This window comes from Panulirus ornatus, chromosome 29, assembly GCF_036320965.1.
Source record: "Panulirus ornatus isolate Po-2019 chromosome 29, ASM3632096v1, whole genome shotgun sequence".
NCBI lineage: Eukaryota > Metazoa > Arthropoda > Malacostraca > Decapoda > Palinuridae > Panulirus > Panulirus ornatus.
The window spans coordinates 25,401,078-25,419,603 of NC_092252.1; the positions used below are offsets into that span (position 1 = coordinate 25,401,078).

General features: G+C 41.8%; 1 protein-coding gene across 1 annotated transcript in view; it reads right to left on the reverse strand.

Moving 5' to 3' along the window:
- The window catches only part of LOC139758197 (5'-3' exonuclease PLD3-like), a 207,917-nt gene that overhangs the window by 97,080 nt on the left and 92,311 nt on the right, over window positions 1-18,526 (reverse strand). Inside the window, exon 5 of the mRNA XM_071679437.1 lies at window positions 13,556-13,695. Within this exon, the coding sequence (XP_071535538.1) occupies window positions 13,556-13,695 (140 nt within the window). The remainder of the gene's footprint in view (window positions 1-13,555; window positions 13,696-18,526) is intronic.

Consider the following 18,526-nt stretch of genomic DNA (forward strand, 5'->3'; position numbering starts at 1 on the left):
ATCACATTAAAATCTCTTAGCATTATGTAAGTGAAAGAATGCTGTACATTATGTAAGTGAAAGAATGCTATACATTCTCATCAAGGATGAGAATGTATAGCATAAAAAATGAAAGTTCAGGTGTGGTGGTTGCTGAATAGAACTGTGAAAATATATTCAAGTGAAAATCAAAATACCTATATAACAAAAATGATGAAAACATCTTACTCTTGTTGGTGAGAATATGTGAATACACATACAAAGGCAAAGGGGATAAGAGTGAGTGCTCAAATTACAGAGGTATAGGTTTGTTGAGTATTCCTGGTACATTACATGGGAGGGTATTGCTTGAGAGGGTGAAGGCATGTACAGAGCATCAGATTGGGGAAGAGCAGTGTGGTTTCAGAAGTGGTAGAGGATGTGTGGATCAGGTGTTTGCTTTGAAGAATGCAAGTGAGAAATACTTAGAAAAGCAAATGGATTTGTATGTAGCATTTATGGATCTGGAGAAGGCATATGATAGAATTGATAGAGATGCTCTGTGGAAGGTATTAAGAATATATGGTGTGGGAGGCAAGTTGTTAGAAGCAGTGAAAAGTTTTTATCGAGGATGTAAGGCATGTGTACGTGTAGGAAGAGAGGAAAGTGATTGGTTCTCAGTCAATGTAGGTTTGCGGCAGGGGTGTGTGATGTCTCCATAGTAGTTTAATTTGTTTATGGATGGGGTTGATAGGGAGGTGATTGCAAGAGTTTTGGAAAGAGGGGCAAGTATGAAGTCTGTTGGGGATGAGAGAGCTTGGGAAGTGAGTCAGTTGTTGTTCGCTGATGATACAGCGCTGGTGGCTGATTCATGTGAGAAACTGCAGAAGCTGGTGACTGAGTTTGGTAAAGTGTGTGAAAGAAGAAAATCGAGAGTAAATGTGAATAAGAGCAAGGTTATTAGGTACAGTAGGGTTGAGGGTCAAGTCAGTTGGGAGGTAAGTTTAAATGGAGAAAAACTGCAGGAAGTGAAGTGTTTTAGATATCTGGGAGTGGATCTGGCAGCAGATGGAACCATGGAAGCGGAAGTGAATCATAGGGTGGGGGAGGGGGCGAAAATCCTGGGAGCCTTGAAGAATGTGTGGAAGTCGAGAACATTATCTCGGAAAGCAAAAATGGGTATGTTTGAAGGAATAGTGGTTCCAACAATGATATATGGTTGTGAGGCGTGGGCTATGGATAGAGTTGTGCGCAGGAGGGTGGATGTACTGGAAATGAGATGTTTGAGGACAATATGTGGTGTGAGGTGGTTTGATCGAGTAAGTAATGTAAGGGTAAGAGAGATGTGTGGAAATAAAAAGAGCGTGGTTGAGAGAGCAGAAGAGGGTGTTTTGAAATGGTTTGGGCACATGGAGAGAATGAGTGAGGAAAGATTGACCAAGAGGATATATGTGTCGGAGGTGGAGGGAATGAGGAGAAGTGGGAGACCAAATTGGAGGTGGAAAGATGGAGTAAAAATGATTTTGAGTGATCGGGGCCTGAACATGCAGGAGGGTGAAAGGCGGGCAAGGAATAGAGTGAATTGGTTCGATGTGGTATACTGGGGTCAACATGCTGTCAATGGATTGAATCAGGGCATGTGAAGCGTCTGGGGTAAATCATGGAAAGTTGTGTGGGACCTGGATGTGGAAAGGGAGCTGTGGTTTCGGGCATTATTGCATGCCAGCTAGAGACTGAGTGTAAACGAATGGGGCCTTTGTTGTCTTTTCCTAGTGCTACCTTGCACACATGAGGGGGGAGGGGGATGGTATTCCATGTGTGGCAAGGTGGCGATGGGAATGAATAAAGGCAGACAGTGTGAATTGTGTGCATGTGTATATATGTATGTGTCTGTGTGTGTATATATATGTGTACATTGAGATGTATGGGTATGTATATTTGCCTGCATGGACGTGTATGTACATACATGTGTATGGGGCTGAGTTGGGCCATTTCTTTCATCTGTTTCCTTGCGCTACCTTGCAAATGCGAGAGACAGCGACAAAGCAAAAAAAAAAACAAAGGTCAAAATGAACAGTAATGAAATACAATTATAAAGGTTGTGCTTGAAACGATACAGGAGAGAAAGTAAGATAAAACATCAAAAGGAAAGTAAGAATATACTCAAAGTAAATGATTATTATCATTATTTTGCTTTGTCACTGTCTCCCGCGTTTGCAAGGTAGCGCAAGGAAACAGACGAAAGAAATGGCCAAACCCACCCCCATACACACGTATATACATACACATCAACACGCAAATATACATACCCATACATCTCAATGTACACATATATATACACACACAGACATATACATATATACACATGTACATAATTCATACTGTCTGCCCTCATTTATTCCCATCGCCACCTCGCTACACATGGAATAACATCCCCCTCCCCCCTCATGTGTGCTAGGTAGCGCTAGGAAAAGACAACAAAGACCCCATTCGTTCATACTCAGTCTCTAGCTGTCATGTAATAATGCCCGAAAACACAGCTCCCTTTCCACATCCAGGCCCCACACAACTTTCCATGGTTTACCCCAGACGCTTCACATGCCCTGATTCAATCCATTGACAGCACGTCGACCCCGGTATACCACATCGATCCAATTCACTCTATTCCTTGCCCGCCTTTCGCCTTCCTGCTTGTTCAGGCCCCGATCACACAAAATCTTTTTCGCTCCATCTTTCCACCTCCAATTTGGTCTCCTACTTCTCCTCGTTCCCTCCACGTCTGACACATATATCCTCTTGGTCAATCTTTCCTCACTCATTCTCTCCATGTGCCCAAACCATTTCAAAACACCCTCTTCTGCTCTCTCAACCACGCTCTTTTTATTTCCACACATCTCTCTTACCCTTACATTACTTACTCGATCAAACCACCTCACACCACATATTGTCCTCAAACATCTCATTTCCAGCACATCCACCCTCCTGCGCACAACTCTATCCATAGCCCACGCCTTGCAACCATACAACATTGTTGGAACCACTATTCCTTCAAACATACCCATTTTTGCTTTCCGAGATAATGTTTTCGACTTCCAAACATTCTTCAAGGCTCCCAGGATTTTCGCCCCCTCCCCCACCCTATGATTCACTTCCGCTTTCATGGTTCCATCCGCTGCCAGATCCACTCCCAGATATCTAAAACACTTTACTTCCTCCAGTTTTTCTCCATTCAAACTTACCTCCCAATTGACTTGACCCTCAACCCTACTGTACCTAATAACCTTGCTCTTATTCACATTTACTCTTAACTTTCTTCTTTCACGCACTTTACCAAACTCAGTCACCAGCTTCTGCAGTTTCTCACATGAATCAGCCACCAGCGCTGTAAATGAATGTTAAGAAAAAAATCTTGGGCTACACCAAGGATATGGAAATAGATAATATAACACTCTGCAGAAAGAACAGAAGTGATATAGATGCATGAGATTATCATAAAGAAACATTATATCAACTTGACAGTATGTAAAAACATATATTTATAGGACGAGTGTAGAATGATGGACTTACTGAAGAAGACTACCAGTATCAGACTAAGTGACACTAGCTACAGCTTTATCAAGCACAAAAATTTCTCAAGAATGCTTTGAAAATTGAGTCTTTTTTTCATACCTGATTGCTGTTTCCCACATTAAGAAGGTAGTGCCAGGAAACAGATAAAGAAAAGCAGATCTGCTTACATACATATATCTATATATTTTTTATTAACATAAACATATACATATACATATACATATACATATACATATAACATATACAAATGGGTATGTTTGAAGGAATAGTGGTTCCAACAATGTTGTATGGTTGCGAGGCGTGGGCTATGGATAGAGTTGTGCGCAGGAGGATGGATGTGCTGGAAATGAGATGTTTGAGGACAATGTGTGGTGTGAGGTGGTTTGATCGAGTGAGTAACGTAAGGGTAAGAGAGATGTGTGGAAATAAAAAGAGCGTGGTTGAGAGAGCAGAAGAGGGTGTTTTGAAGTGGTTTGGGCACATGGAGAGGATGAGTGAGGAAAGATTGACCAAGAGGATATATGTGTCGGAGGTGGAGGGAACAAGGAGAAGAGGGAGACCAAATTGGAGGTGGAAAGATGGAGTGAAAAAGATTTTGTGTGATCGGGGCCTGAACATGCAGGAGGGTGAAAGGAGGGCAAGGAATAGAGTGAATTGGAGCGATGTGGTATACCGGGGTTGACGTGCTGTCAGTGGATTGAAGCAAGGCATGTGAAGTGTCTGGGGTAAACCATGGAAAGCTGTGTAGGTATGTATATTTGCGTGTGTGGACGTATGTATATACATGTGTATGGGGGGGGGGTTGGGCCATTTCTTTCGTCTGTTTCCTTGCGCTACCTCGCAAACGCGGGAGACAGCGACAAAGTATAATAATAATAAAATAACAATTGCTATGCAGTCTGTTGTGGATGAGAGAGCTTGGGAAGTGAGTCAGTTGTTGTTCGCTGATGATACAGCGCTGGTGGCTGATTCGTGTGAGAAACTGCAGAAGCTGGTGACTAAGTTTGGTAAAGTGTGTGAAAGAAGAAAGCTGAGAGTAAATGTGAATAAGAGCAAGGTTATTATGTACAGTTAGGTTGAGGGACAAGTCAATTGGGAGGTAAGTTTGAATGAAGAAAAACTGGAGGAAGTAAAGTATTTTAGATATCTGGGAGTGGATTTGGCAGCGGATGGAACCATGGAAGCGGAAGTGAATCATGGGGTGGGGGAGGGGGCGAAAGTTCTGGGAGTGTTGAAGAATGTGTGGAAGTCGAGAACATTATCTTGGAAAGCAAAAATGGGAATGTTTGAAGGAATAGTGGTTCCAACAATGTTATATGGTTGCGAGGCATGGGCTATGGATAGAGTTGTGCAGGAGGACAGTGGATGTGCTGGAAATGAGATGTTTGAGGACAATATGTGGTGTGAGGTGGTTTGATTGAGTAAGTAATAATAGGGTAAGAGAGATGTGTGGTAATAAAAAGAGTGTGGTTGAGAGAGCAGAAAAGGGTGTTTTGAAATGGTTTGGTTTGGTCACATGGAAAGAATGAGCATGGAGAGATTGACCAAAAGGATATATGTGTCAGAGGTGGAGGGAACAAGAAGTGGGAGACTAAATTGTAGGTGGAAAAATGGAGTGAAAAAGATTTTGAGTGATCAGGGCCTGAACATGCAGGAGAGTGAAAGGCGTGTAAGGAATAGAGTGAATTGGAACGATGTGGTATACTGGGGTCGACATGCTATCAATGGATTGAACCAGGGCATGTGAAGCGTCTGGGGTAAACCATGGAAAGTTCTGTGTGGGCCTGGATTTGGAAAGGGAGCTGTGGTTTCGGTGCATTATTACATGACAGCTAGAGACTGAGTGTGAACGAATGTGGCCTTTATTGTCTTTTCCTAGAGCTACCTCACGCACATGAGGGGGGGAGGGGGTTGTTATTTCATGTGTGGCGGGGTGGGGATGGGAATGAATAAAGGCAAACAGTATGTATTATGTATATGTGTATATATGAATATGTCTGTGTGTACACATATGTATACGCTGAGATGTATAGGTATGTATATTTTCGTGTGAGGACGTGTATGTATATACATGTGCATGTGGGTAGGTTGGGCCATTCTTTTGTCTGTTTCCTTGCGCTACCTCGCTAACGCAGGAGACAGCGACAAAGCAAAATAAATAAATACAATCGCTGTTTCCCGCATCAGTGAGGTAGTGCCAGGAAACAGACGTAAAATGGCCCATCCACTCATACACACATATATGTACATAAATGTCCCAATATGCACATATACATACATATACATATCAACATATACGCAAATATACATACACATATAAAGACATTACATACATACACATATACATATTCACACTTGCTTGCCTTCATCCATTCCTGTCGCTACCCCACCACACAGGAAAACAGCATCACTATTTCCTGCTTCAGCAAGGTGATGCCAAGAATACAGACAAAATGGCCACATTCGTTCTCACTCAGTCTCTAGCAGTCATGTGTAATGCACCAAAACCAAGGTCCCTATCCACATCCAGGCTCCACAGACCTTTCCATGGTTTACCCCAGATGTTTTACATGCCTTGGTTCAATCCAATGATGACACATTGACCCCTGTAAACATCATTCCAATTCTCTCTATTTCATGGACACCTTTCACCCTCATGCATGTTCAGGCCCCAATTGCTCATAACTTTTTCACTCCATCCATTCATCTTCAAACTGGTCTCCCCATTCTCTTTCATTCCACTTCTGGCAAATATATCCTCTACATAAACCTTTCCTCACACGTTCTCTCCATACGTCCGAACAATTTCAACACAACCTCTTCACTCTCTCAACAATGCTCTTTTTACTACCACACATCTGTCTTACAGTTTTATTACTTACTTAATCAAACCATCTCACACCACATACTATTCTCAAACATTTCATTTGAAACAAATCCATCCTCCTCGACATAACCCTGTCTATAACCCATGCCCTACAACCATATAATACTGCTGGAACTACTATTCCTTCAAACAAACAATTTTGCTCTCCAAGATTACGTTTTCTCCTTCCACACATTCTTCATCACTCCCAGAACCTTCACCCCCTCCTCCACCCTGTGACTCACTTCCACTTCCATGGCTCCATTTACTGCCAAGTCCACTCAGAGATATCTAAAACACTTCACTTCCTCCAATTTTTCTCCATTCAAACTTACATCCTAACTAACCTGCCCCTCAACCCTGTTGAACCTATTAACCTTGCATTTATTCACATTCACTCTCATCTTTCTCCATTTGCATACCCTTCCACACTTAGTCACCAACTTTTGCGATTTCTCATTCGAATCAACCACCAGAGCTGTATTATCAGCAAACAACAACTGACTCACTTCCTAGGCCCTCTCATCCCACGATCCCACGCAGACTGCATATTCGCCCCTCTCTCCAAGACTCTTGTATTTACTTCCTTCACCACCCCATCCACAAATATATTAAGTCACCATGGTGACATCACACATACCTACCATAGACCAACTTTCAAATGGAACTATTCATTCTCCTCTCTTCCTATAAGCATACAAGCGTTACACCCTTGATAAAAACCTCTATGCTTCTAGAAACTTATCTCCCTCACCATATATTCTTAAGACCTTCCACAAAGCATCTCTATCAACCCTGTTATATGACTTCTCTAGATCCATATGTGCCACATACAAATCCATCTGTTTTTCTAAGTGCTTCTCACACACATTCTTTTAAGCAAGCACCTGATCCACACATCCTCTACCACTTCTAAAACCACAATGCTCTTCCCAAATCTGATGCTCTGTACATATCTTGATCCTCTCAATCAATACCCTTCTACACAAGTTGCCAGGTATACTCAACAGACTTATACTTCTGTAGCTTGGATACTCAACTTTATCCCCCTTGCCTTTGTACAATGGCACTATGCATGCATTCAGCCAATCCTCAGGCACTTCACCATGATTCATACATATATTGAATATCCTTACCAACCAATCAACAACACAGTTACCCCCTTTCTTTATAGATTCAACAGCCTATTACCTTATTAAAGGCTTTAACCACCTATTCTCTCTTCACCAAAACACTCTCCCTGACTCCCTCACTCAGCATACCACCCTAACCATAACATCCTATATCCACCACTCTATCATCAATCACATTCAACAATCCTTTGAAACACTCACTTCATCTCTTCCTCATTTCATCACTGCCTGTTATCACTTCCCCTTTTGCCCAATTCACCGATGCTCTCATTTGTTCTCTTATCTTTCGCATATTATTTACCTTTTCCAAAGTATCTTTTTAGTCTCCCTAAAGTTTAATGATACTCTCTCACCCAAACTCTCATTTACCCCTTTTTAAATCCCTGCACCTTCCTGTTGACCTCCTGCCACTTTCTCCTATACATCTCCCAATCATTTACACTCCTTCCCCATAAGTACCATCGAAATGCCTCTTTTTTCTTTCATTAGCAACTTTACTTCTTTCGTCCCACTACTCTATCATTTCTAATTTGCCCACCTCCCAGCCTTCACATGCCTAATGCATCTCTTGCACATGCCATCACTGCCTCCCTAAGTACATCCAATTCCTCACCCATTCCCCTCGCTTCCTTTACTCACGCCTTTTTCTGTTCTACACTCATTCACTCCTGCATTTCTTCATGCAAATCTCCTTTCCAAGCTCACTTACTTTCACCACTCTCTTCTAACCGACGTTGTTTCCTCTTTTCTGAAAACTTCTACAAATCTTCACCCTTGCCTCTACAAGTCAGTGATTAGACATTCCATACCTATCAATTAACATGGAATCTAATAATGCCTGCTGACCATCTCCCCTACTCACATACATATACTTGTGTATATCCCTCTTTTCAAACCGGGTATTCCCAATCACCAGTCTCCTTTCAGCACACAACTCCACAAGCTCTTCATCATTTCCATTCATAACAGTGAATATCCCATGCACCCCATTTATATCCACAACTGCCACATTACTTACCACTGCATTTAAATCACCCATCAATAATGCCCTGTCTCATACATCAAAATGGTTGACATACCCACTCAGCTGCTCCCAAAGCACTCACCTCTCATGATCTTTCTTCTCATGACCAGGTGCATAAGCACCAATAAACACTAACTGTTTTCCATCCACTTTAAACTGTAAGGAAAACAAACTTGAAAACACAGGTAATATTACAAAAAACAACCTGACAAGGATCCAATGATCTATTGCTCCTTGAATTCCTTCGTATCATTCTTATTACAGCAGACACAGATCGCTGGGTAACAGAGGCAAGCAGACAAAAAATACTGTATCATACACAAACTGCAACAGAAACTCTTGAAAAGAAAATCACTTTGAGTAATTAAGGGAAATAAAATCATATGCCTAGATTTCTTCATCCCAAACCTCAGCCTCATATCTCAGGGGTATTTCTAATGATACAGCTGACTATGTTCAATTCTGGACATCAACCTTGCTAGGGAACTATCTGTTGTCAATCAACCACAGATTGGCTAGACACAAGCTGGATTCATTCTAGCATGGCTAGGCACCCTTGAACACCCCTCAAAACCAGGTCTAGTACTGAGCACATAAGTGAGCTCTCTGATGAGGTATCATTCAAACTATGGCTAATAGACTGGAGCCCTAACAACAAATGGTAATGAGTAGGCAAGCAAGCCATGCTAAGTTGTTTCATGTCTGCTTCACAACAATTCAATTTTGCAGTCAGTGTTTGCTTTACTCTTATCAACTACTATACATCATGAGACATCATAACTGACAAAAAAGTTATCCCACAAGTCTGTGGCACTTGATCACATTGCTCTCCTGGTAGGTTGTGTGGGCCAATATGTACTGGATCAGAGAGACCTTAATGCAGATATCTGTGATGGTGATACACAGAGGAAGTGCTTGATGATACTTTATCAGGGAGTACTCCACAAAGTTATAATGAGTTACCTAGCAAAGAAATCTGTGAAGATCAGAATTAAGTGACTGGCAAAGCCCTCATGTTATCCAGCAAGAGGAAGATGGAGGAGTTGCATTTCTCTTACTCTTTTGTTGATATACACAAGAAATACAGGAATAACCATATTTATAAGGGATAGGGGAGAAAGAATACTTCCCACGCATTCCTCACGTGTCGTAGAAGGCGACTAAAGGGGACGGGAGCGAGGGGCTAGAAACCATCCCCTCCTTGTATTTTAACTTTCTAAAAGGGGAAACAGAAGAAGGAGTCACGCGGGGAGTGCTCATCCTCCTCGAAGGCTCAGATTGGGGTGTCTAAATGTGTGTGGATGTTACCAAGATGAGAAAAAAGGAGAGATAGGTAGTATGTTTGAGGAAAGAAACCTGGATGTTTTGGCTCTGACTGAAACGAAGCTCAAGGGTAAAGGGGAAGAGTGGTTTGGGAATGTCTTGGGAGTAAAGTCGAGGGTTAGTGAGAGGACAAGAGCAAGGGAAGGAGTAGCACTACTCCTGAAACAGGAGTGGTGGGAGTATGTGATAGAGTGTAAGAAAGTAAACTCTAGATTGATATGGGTAAAACTGAAAGCTGATGGAGAGAGATGTGTGATTATTGGTGCATATGCACCTTGGCATAAGAAGAAAGATCAAGAGAGGCAAGTGTTTTGGGAGCAGCTGAATGAGTAAGTCAGTAGTTTTGATGCACGAGACTGGGTTATAGTGATGGGTGATTTGAATGCAAAGGTGAGTAATGTGGCAGTTGAGGGAATAATTGGTATACATGGGTTGTTCAGTGTTGTACATGGAAATGGTTAAGAGCTTGTAGATTTATTCCCTGAAAAAGGACTGGTGATTGGGAATACCTGATTTAAACAGAGAGATATACATAAATATACGTATGTAAGTAGGAGAGATGGCCAGAGAGCATTATTGGATTACATGTTAATTGATAGGTGTGCGAAAGAGAGACTTCTGGAGGTTAATGTGCTGAGAAGTGCAACTGGAGGGATATCTGATCATTATCTTGTGGAGGCGAAGGTGAAGTTTTGTAGAGGTTTTCAGAAAAGAAGAGAGAATGTTGGGGAGAAGAGAGTGGTGAGAGTAAGTGAGCCTGGGAAGGAGACTTGTGTGAGGAAGTAGCAGGAGAGACTGAGTACAGAATGGAAAAAGGTGAGAACAAAGGAGGTAAGGGGAGTGGTGGAGGAATGGGATGTATTTAGGGAAGCAGTGATGGCTTGCGCAAAAGATGCTTGTGGCATGAGAAGAGTGGGAGGTGGGCATATTAGAAAGGGTAGTGAATTGTGGGATGAAGAAGTAAGATTATTAGTGAAAGAGAAGAGAGAGGCATTTGGACGATTTTTGCAGGGAAATAATGCAAATGAGTGGGAGATGTATAAAAGAAAGAGGCAGGAGGTCAAGAGAAAGGTGGAAGAGGTGAAAAAGAGGGCAAATGAGAGTTGGGGTGAGAGAGTATCATTAAATTTTAGGGAGAATAAAAAGATGATTTGGAAGGAGGTAAATAAAGTGCGTAAGACAAGGGAACAAATGGGAACCTCAGTGAAGGGGGCTAATGGGGAGGTGATAACAAGTAGTGGTGATGTGAGGAGATGGAGTGAGTATTTTGAAGGTTTGTTGAATGTGTTTGATGATAGAGTGGCAGATATAGGGTGTTTTGGTCGAGGCGGTGTGCAAATGGAGAGGGTTAGGGAAAATTATCTGGTAAACAGAGAAGAGGTAGTAAAAGCTTTGCAGATGAAAGCTTGCAAGGCAGCAGGGGTTGGATGGTATTGCTCTGGAATTCATTAAAAAAGGGGGTGACTGTATAGCTGACTGGTTGGTAAGGTTATTTAATGTATGTATGATTCATGGTGAGGTGCCTGAGGATTGGTGGAATGTTTACATAGTGCCACTGTACAAAGGCAAAGGGGATAAGAGAGTGCTCCTGGGAAATTATATGGGAGGGTATTGATTGAGAGGGTGAAGGCATGTACAGAGCATCAGATTGGGGAAGAGCAGTGTGGTTTCAGAAGTGGTAGAGGATGTGTGGATCAGGTGTTTGCTTTGAAGAATGCATGTGAGAAATACTTAGAAAAGCATATGGATTTGTATGTAGCATTTATGGATCTGGAGAAGGCATATGATAGGGTTGATAGAGATGCTCTGTGGAAGGTATTAAGAATATATGGTGTGGGAAGCAAGTTGTCAGAGGCAGTGAAAAGTTTTTATCGAGGATGTAAGGAATGTGTACATGTAGGAAGAGAGGAAAGTGATTGGTCATCAGTAAATGTAGGTTTGCGGCAGGGGTGTGTGATGTCTCCATGGTTGTTTAATTTGTTTATGGATGGGGTTGTTAGGGAGGTGAATGCAAGAGTTTTGGAAAGAGGGGCAAGTATGCAGTCTGTTGTGGATGAGAGAGCTTGGGAAGTGAGTCAGTTGTTGTTCGCTGATGATACAGCGCTGGTGGCTGATTCATGTGAGAAACTGCAGAGGCTGGTGACTGAGTTTGGTAAAGTGTGTGAAAGAAGAAAGTTGAGAGTAAATGTGAATAAGAGCAAGGTTATTAGGTACAGTAGGGTTGAGGGTCAAGTCAATTGGGAGGTAAGTTTAAATGGAGAAAAACTGGAGGAAGTGAAGTGTTTTAGATATCTGGGAGTGGATTTGGCAGCTGATGGAACCATGGAAGCGGAAGTGAATCATAGGGTGGGGGAGGGGGCAAAAATTCTGGGAGCCTTGAAGAATGTGTGGAAGTCGAGAACATTATCTCGGAAAGCAAAAATGGGTATGTTTGAAGGAATAGTGGTTCCAACAATGTTGTATGGTTGCGAGGCATGGGCGATAGATAGAGTAGTGTGGAGGAGGGTGGATGTGCTGGAAATGAGATGTATGACGACAATATGAGGTGTAAGGTGGTTTGATCGAGTAAGTAATAATAGGGTAAGAGAGATGTGTGATAACAAAAAGAGTGTGGTTGAGAGAGCAGAAGAGGGTGTTTTGAAATGGTTTGGTCACATGGAGTGAATGAGTGAGGAAAGATTGACCAAGAGGATATATGTGTCAGAGGTGGAGGGAACGAGGAGAAGTGGGAGACCAAATTGGAGGTGGAAAGATGGAGTGAAAAACGATTTTGAGTGATCGGGGCCTGAACATGCAGGAGGGTGGAAGGCGTGCAAGGAATAGAGTGAATTGGAACGATGTGGTATACCGGGGTCAACGTGCTGTCAATGGATTGAACCAGGGCATGTGAAGCGTCTGGGGTAAACCATGGAAAGTTGTGTGGGGCCTGGATGTGGAAAGGGAGCTGTGGTTTCGGTGCATTATTACATGACAGCTAGAGACTGAGTGTGAACAAATGGGGCCTTTGTTGTCTTTTCCTAGCACTACCTCGCACACATGAGGGGGGAGGGGGTTGTTATTCCATGTGTGGCGAGGTGGCAATGGGAATGAATAAAGGCAGACAGTATGAATTATGTATATGTCTGTGTGTGTATATATATGTATACATTGAGATGTATAGGTATGTATATTTGCGTGTGTGGACGTGTATGTATATACATGTGTATGTGGGTGGGTTGTGCCATTCTTTCTTCTGTTTCCTTGCGCTACCTCGCTAACACGGGAGACAGCGACCAAGCAAAATAAATAAATATTTTCTTCATGAGATATACATATATATATCAATCAATTTACAAAGCCAAATTCTACATCTGTTATTTTCAGAAAAAATTATAAGTGAAAGGGCCCATTTGTGCATGTATAGCAATAAAGCAATGTTTAGAAATGTATACAAGTCCTGGTGTTACAAGGGATAAATTCCTTAAAAAGAAGAAAGACTGGCTTGCCTATCTCTAATACTGACAGTAACTGGCCCAATAAACTTTGTATCCAGAGCAATTATATCCAGGGGAACTGAATGAATATCTGTCATGAGATTTTTAATGCACTAAAGACAACACTTGATCCAATTTCTTATTCATTTCCTCTATACACGAAAGTCATTATCTTCATTTATTCCCCTTGAGATAACTTGAAACTCACTTTTTCTGAGCAGTATACAGCGTCTTAGGAAAGTAATCCATGACAGCGATGTAAATAAACTGCTTAGCCTTTGTGATCACATCCACAATCGCATCAATGTCATTGCTTCTACCCTTCGGGCAGAAAGGCGGTGGAGAACTCTGAAATCCAAAAGAGTGTGATACAATAATGTGGTTATAACTCTGTAAGTTAAGCAAATAAACCAAAATAAAATTTTCTTCAAACTACACTAACTTAAGAGAAAAATTTATTTATACAGATCTAAATTCAAACAACCATGTGTAATGAATGTCTTAGATTTCTACGAGACAGTGAGCTCTGTCTTACAAAAAAGGGAAGGCTAGGTGGATTGATTGTATTTGGTCTGCCAGAAAGCATTTGACATTAAACCACATGGGTGGCTAGCTGAGAAGTTGCTTCACTGGGAGGGAATAAAAGGGTGACTCCTTTGATGGGAAGAAGATTACGTTAGCGGATGGGAGAAAAGGACATATGTCAGATGAGCCTTCTCAAATTAGAAGGACAGCAGCGGAGTCCCTCGGGCTCTTCTATTTTGGTACTATTACTCCTCTTGATCTTTCAAATGAAGATATGTACTCCTTCCTGAATAAGTTTACAGATGGTGCAAAGTTTATAAGGGAAAAAAGTGAGGGGGATTGCATCAATTTACTTCAAAGATAGTCTGATACATGGCTTATAAAGTTTAACCCAAATAATTCTAAAGAAATGATGATGGGTCACATCAAAAGAATGTCTTCATATGATTATCGTCAAGCAAGAACTAACTGCAGAAATCTTTGTGTGTGTGAGACTTGAAAGTCGACACTGTCCCTAACCTGACGCCAAAGTCCCTCCTTAAAAAAAGGTTAAGGAGCCCAACTGTCTATGCTTGCAAATATTAGAAGTGCATTTAGGTTCATGGATAAAGAAATATCATGAAAGTTGCTCATACTGTAAATCAGGCTAAAATTAGAATATGTGCTTCTTAAGTCTGGCCACTACACCTAAACAAACCACAAAGAGCTATTACAAAAATCCAAAGGAAAGCAACAAAAAGGCACCAGAATTAAGAGTGCTAAGTTGCAGGGAAAAGGTAGAAGCCTTATATTTGCCCCTATTGGAAGAGAGAAGAGTAAGGGATGACCTGATCACAATCATAAAGTTTATGAAACAGAATGTTTACAGATAGTGAGCAGATGATCTTTGATATATATGAGGTTAAAAAAACCAGAGGACATAAAATGACTTGACCAAGAAACTTGTTAAAGATTGTCTGAAGTACTTAATAGTGCAGTATAAGAGTAATGGATGAATGGAATAAAATGAAGACATGGTGAATGTAAACAGCATACTGATATTCAAAAAGATGAATGAAAGCAGAAAACATTCAAGAAATGGGGCTCCATGAATGTAAAACTCACTGCCCATACAGTTCAAACAGGTAATTACAAATAAGAAATTACACATGCATTTTAACATTTCTTCAGGATAAGTTTTCATCTCCTGCACAAAATATTTACCAATCTAATATCTATCAGAACCTCTGCTAAGGGTAATTTCTACCACAAACCTTGTCCTAGGGGAAGCATAGTTAGTATGGGTACCTCAGCAAGTTGCTTACCCCTGCCTTTTGCTGGCCCTGCAGGGGTTGAGGATGAAGACCCCATTTCTGCAAAATCAATACCTACCACAAAAAGAGCATCCCTGATTGCATTTGATCCACATCATAAAAAAAATAATGGAATTAGTGAAAAAAGAATAAATATCAAAATTATTTGTGTTCATTTATTTATTATACTTTGTCGCTGTCTCCAGCATTAGCGAGGTAGCGCAAAGGAACAGATGAAAGAATGGCCCAACCCACCCACATACACATGTATATACATACACATCCACACATGCACTTTACATACCTATACATCTCAACGTATACATATATATACACAGAGATATTTTTTTTTTTTTTTTTGCTTTGTCGTTGTCTCCCGCGTATGCAAGGTAGCGCAAGGAAACAGACGAAAGAAATGGCCCAACCCACCATCATACACATGTATATACATACACGTCCACACACGCAAATATACATACCTACACAGCTTTCCATGGTTTACCCCAGACGCTTCACATGCCCTGATTCAATCCATTGACAGCACGTCAACCCCGGTATACCACATCGATCCAATTCACTCTATTCCTTGCCCTACTCTCACCCTCCTGCATGTTCAGGCCCCGATCACACAGAATCTTTTTCACTCCATCTTTCCACCTCCAATTTGGTCTCCCACTTCTCGTTCCCTCCACCTCCGACACATATATCCTCTTGGTCAATCTTTCCTCACTCATTCTCTCCATGTGCCCAAACCATTTCAAAATGCCCTCTTCTGCTCTCTCGATCACGCTCTTTTTATTTCCACACATCTCTCTTACCCTTACGTTACTTACTCGATCAAACCACCTCACACCACACATTGTCCTCAAACATCTCATTTCCAGCACATCCACCCTCCTGCGCACAGATATATATATATATATATATATATATGAATATATATATATATATATAATTAAGAATATATGGTGTGGGAGGCAAGTTGTTAGAAGCAGTGAAAAGTTTTTATCGAGGATGTAAGGCATGTGTACGTGTAGGAAGAGAGGAAAGTGATTGGTTCTCAGTGAATGTAGGTTTGCGGCAGGGGTGTGTGATGTCTCCATGGTTGTTTAATTTGTTTATGGATGGGGTTGTTAGGGAGGTAAATGCAAGAGTCCTGGAAAGAGGGGCAAGTATGAAGTCTGTTGGGGATGAGAGAGCTTGGGAAGTGAGTCAGTTGTTGTTCGCTGATGATACAGCGCTGGTGGCTGATTCATGTGAGAAACTGCAGAAGCTGGTGACTGAGTTTGGTAAAGTGTGTGGAAGAAGAAAGTTAAGAGTAAATGTGAATAAGAGCAAGGTTATTAGGTACAGTAGGGTTGAGGGTCAAGTCAATTGGGAGGTGAGTTTGAATGGAGAAAAACTGGAGGAAGTGAAGTGTTTTAGATATCTGGGAGTGGATCTGTCAGCGGATGGAACCATGGAAGCGGAAGTGGATCATAGGGTGGGGGAGGGGGCGAAAATTCTGGGAGCCTTGAAAAATGTGTGGAAGTCGAGAACATTATCTCGGAAAGCAAAAATGGGTATGTTTGAAGGAATAGTGGTTCCAACAATGTTGTATGGTTGCGAGGCGTGGGCTATGGATAGAGTTGTGCGCAGGAGGATGGATGTGCTGGAAATGAGATGTTTGAGGACAATGTGTGGTGTGAGGTGGTTTGATCGAGTAAGTAACGTAAGGGTAAGAGAGAAGTATGGAAATAAAAAGAGCGTGGTTGAGAGAGCAGAAGAGGGTGTTTTGAAATGGTTTGGGCACATGGAGAGAATGAGTGAGGAAAGATTGACCAAGAGGATATATGTGTCGGGGGTGGAGGGAACGAGGAGAAGAGGGAGACCAAATTGGAGGTGGAAAGATGGAGTGAAAAAGATTTTGTGTGATCGGGGCCTGAACATGCAGGAGGGTGAAAGGAGGGCAAGGAATAGAGTGAATTGGAGCGATGTGGTATACAGGGGTTGACGTGCTGTCAGTGGATTGAATCAAGGCATGTGAAGCGTCTGGGGTAAACCATGGAAAGCTGTGTAGGTATGTATATTTGCGTGTGTGGACGTGTGTATGTACGTGTGTATGGGGGTTGGGCCATTTCTTTCGTCTGTTTCCTCGCGCTACCTCGCAAACGCGGGAGACAGCGACAAAGTATAAAAAAAAAAAAAAAAAAAAAAAAAAAAATATATATGAATCCCTGGGGATAGGAGATTAAGAGTACTTCCCACGTATTCCCTGCGTGTCGTAGAAGGCGACTAAAAGGGGAGGGAGTGGGGGGCTGGAAATCCTCCCCTCTCGGTTTTTTTTTTTTTTTTAATTTTCCAAAAGAAGGAACAGAGAATTGGGCCAGGTGAGGGTATTCCCTCAAAGGCCCAGTCCTCTGTTCTTAACGCTACCTCGCTAATGCGGGAAATGGCGAATAGTTTGAAAAAAAAAAAATATATATATATATATATATATATATATATATATATATATATATATATATATATATATATATATATATATATTTATATATCTTCTTTCTTTCATACTAGTCGCCATTTCACGCCTTAGCGAGGTAGCGTTAAGAACAGAGGACTGGGCCTCTGAGGAAACATCCTCACCCGGCCCCATTCTCTGTTCCTTCCTTTGGAAAATAAAAAAAAATGAGAAGAGAAGACTTCTAGTACCCCACTCCCTTCCCTTTTAGTCGCCTTCTACGACACGCAGGGTATACGTGGGAAGTATTCTTTCTCCCTTATCCCCAGGAATAATATATATATATATATTACTTATTTTTATTTTGCTTTGTCGCTGTCTCCCGCGATTGCGAGGTAGCACAAGGAAACAGACGAAAGAAATGGCACAACCCACCCCCATACACAATGTACACACACACACGCAAATATACATGCCTATACATCTCAATGTACATATATATATACACACACAGACACATACATATATACCCATGCACACAATTCACACTGTCTGCCTTTATTCATTCCCATCGCCACCTCGCCACACATGGAATACCATCCCCCTCCCCCCTCATGTGTGCGAGGTAGCACTAGGAAAAGACAACAAAGGCCACATTCGTTCACACTCAGTCTCCAGCTGTCACGCAATAATGCCCGAAACCACAGCTCCCTTTCCACATCCAGGCCCCACACAACTTTCCATGGTTTACCCCAGACGCTTCACATGCCCTGATTTAATCCATTGACAGCACGTCAACCTCGGTATGCCACATCAATCCAATTCACTCTATTCCTTGCCCGCCTTTCACCCTCCTGCATGTTCAGGCCCCGATCACACAAAATCTTTTTCACTCCATCTTTCCACCTCCAATTTGGTCTCC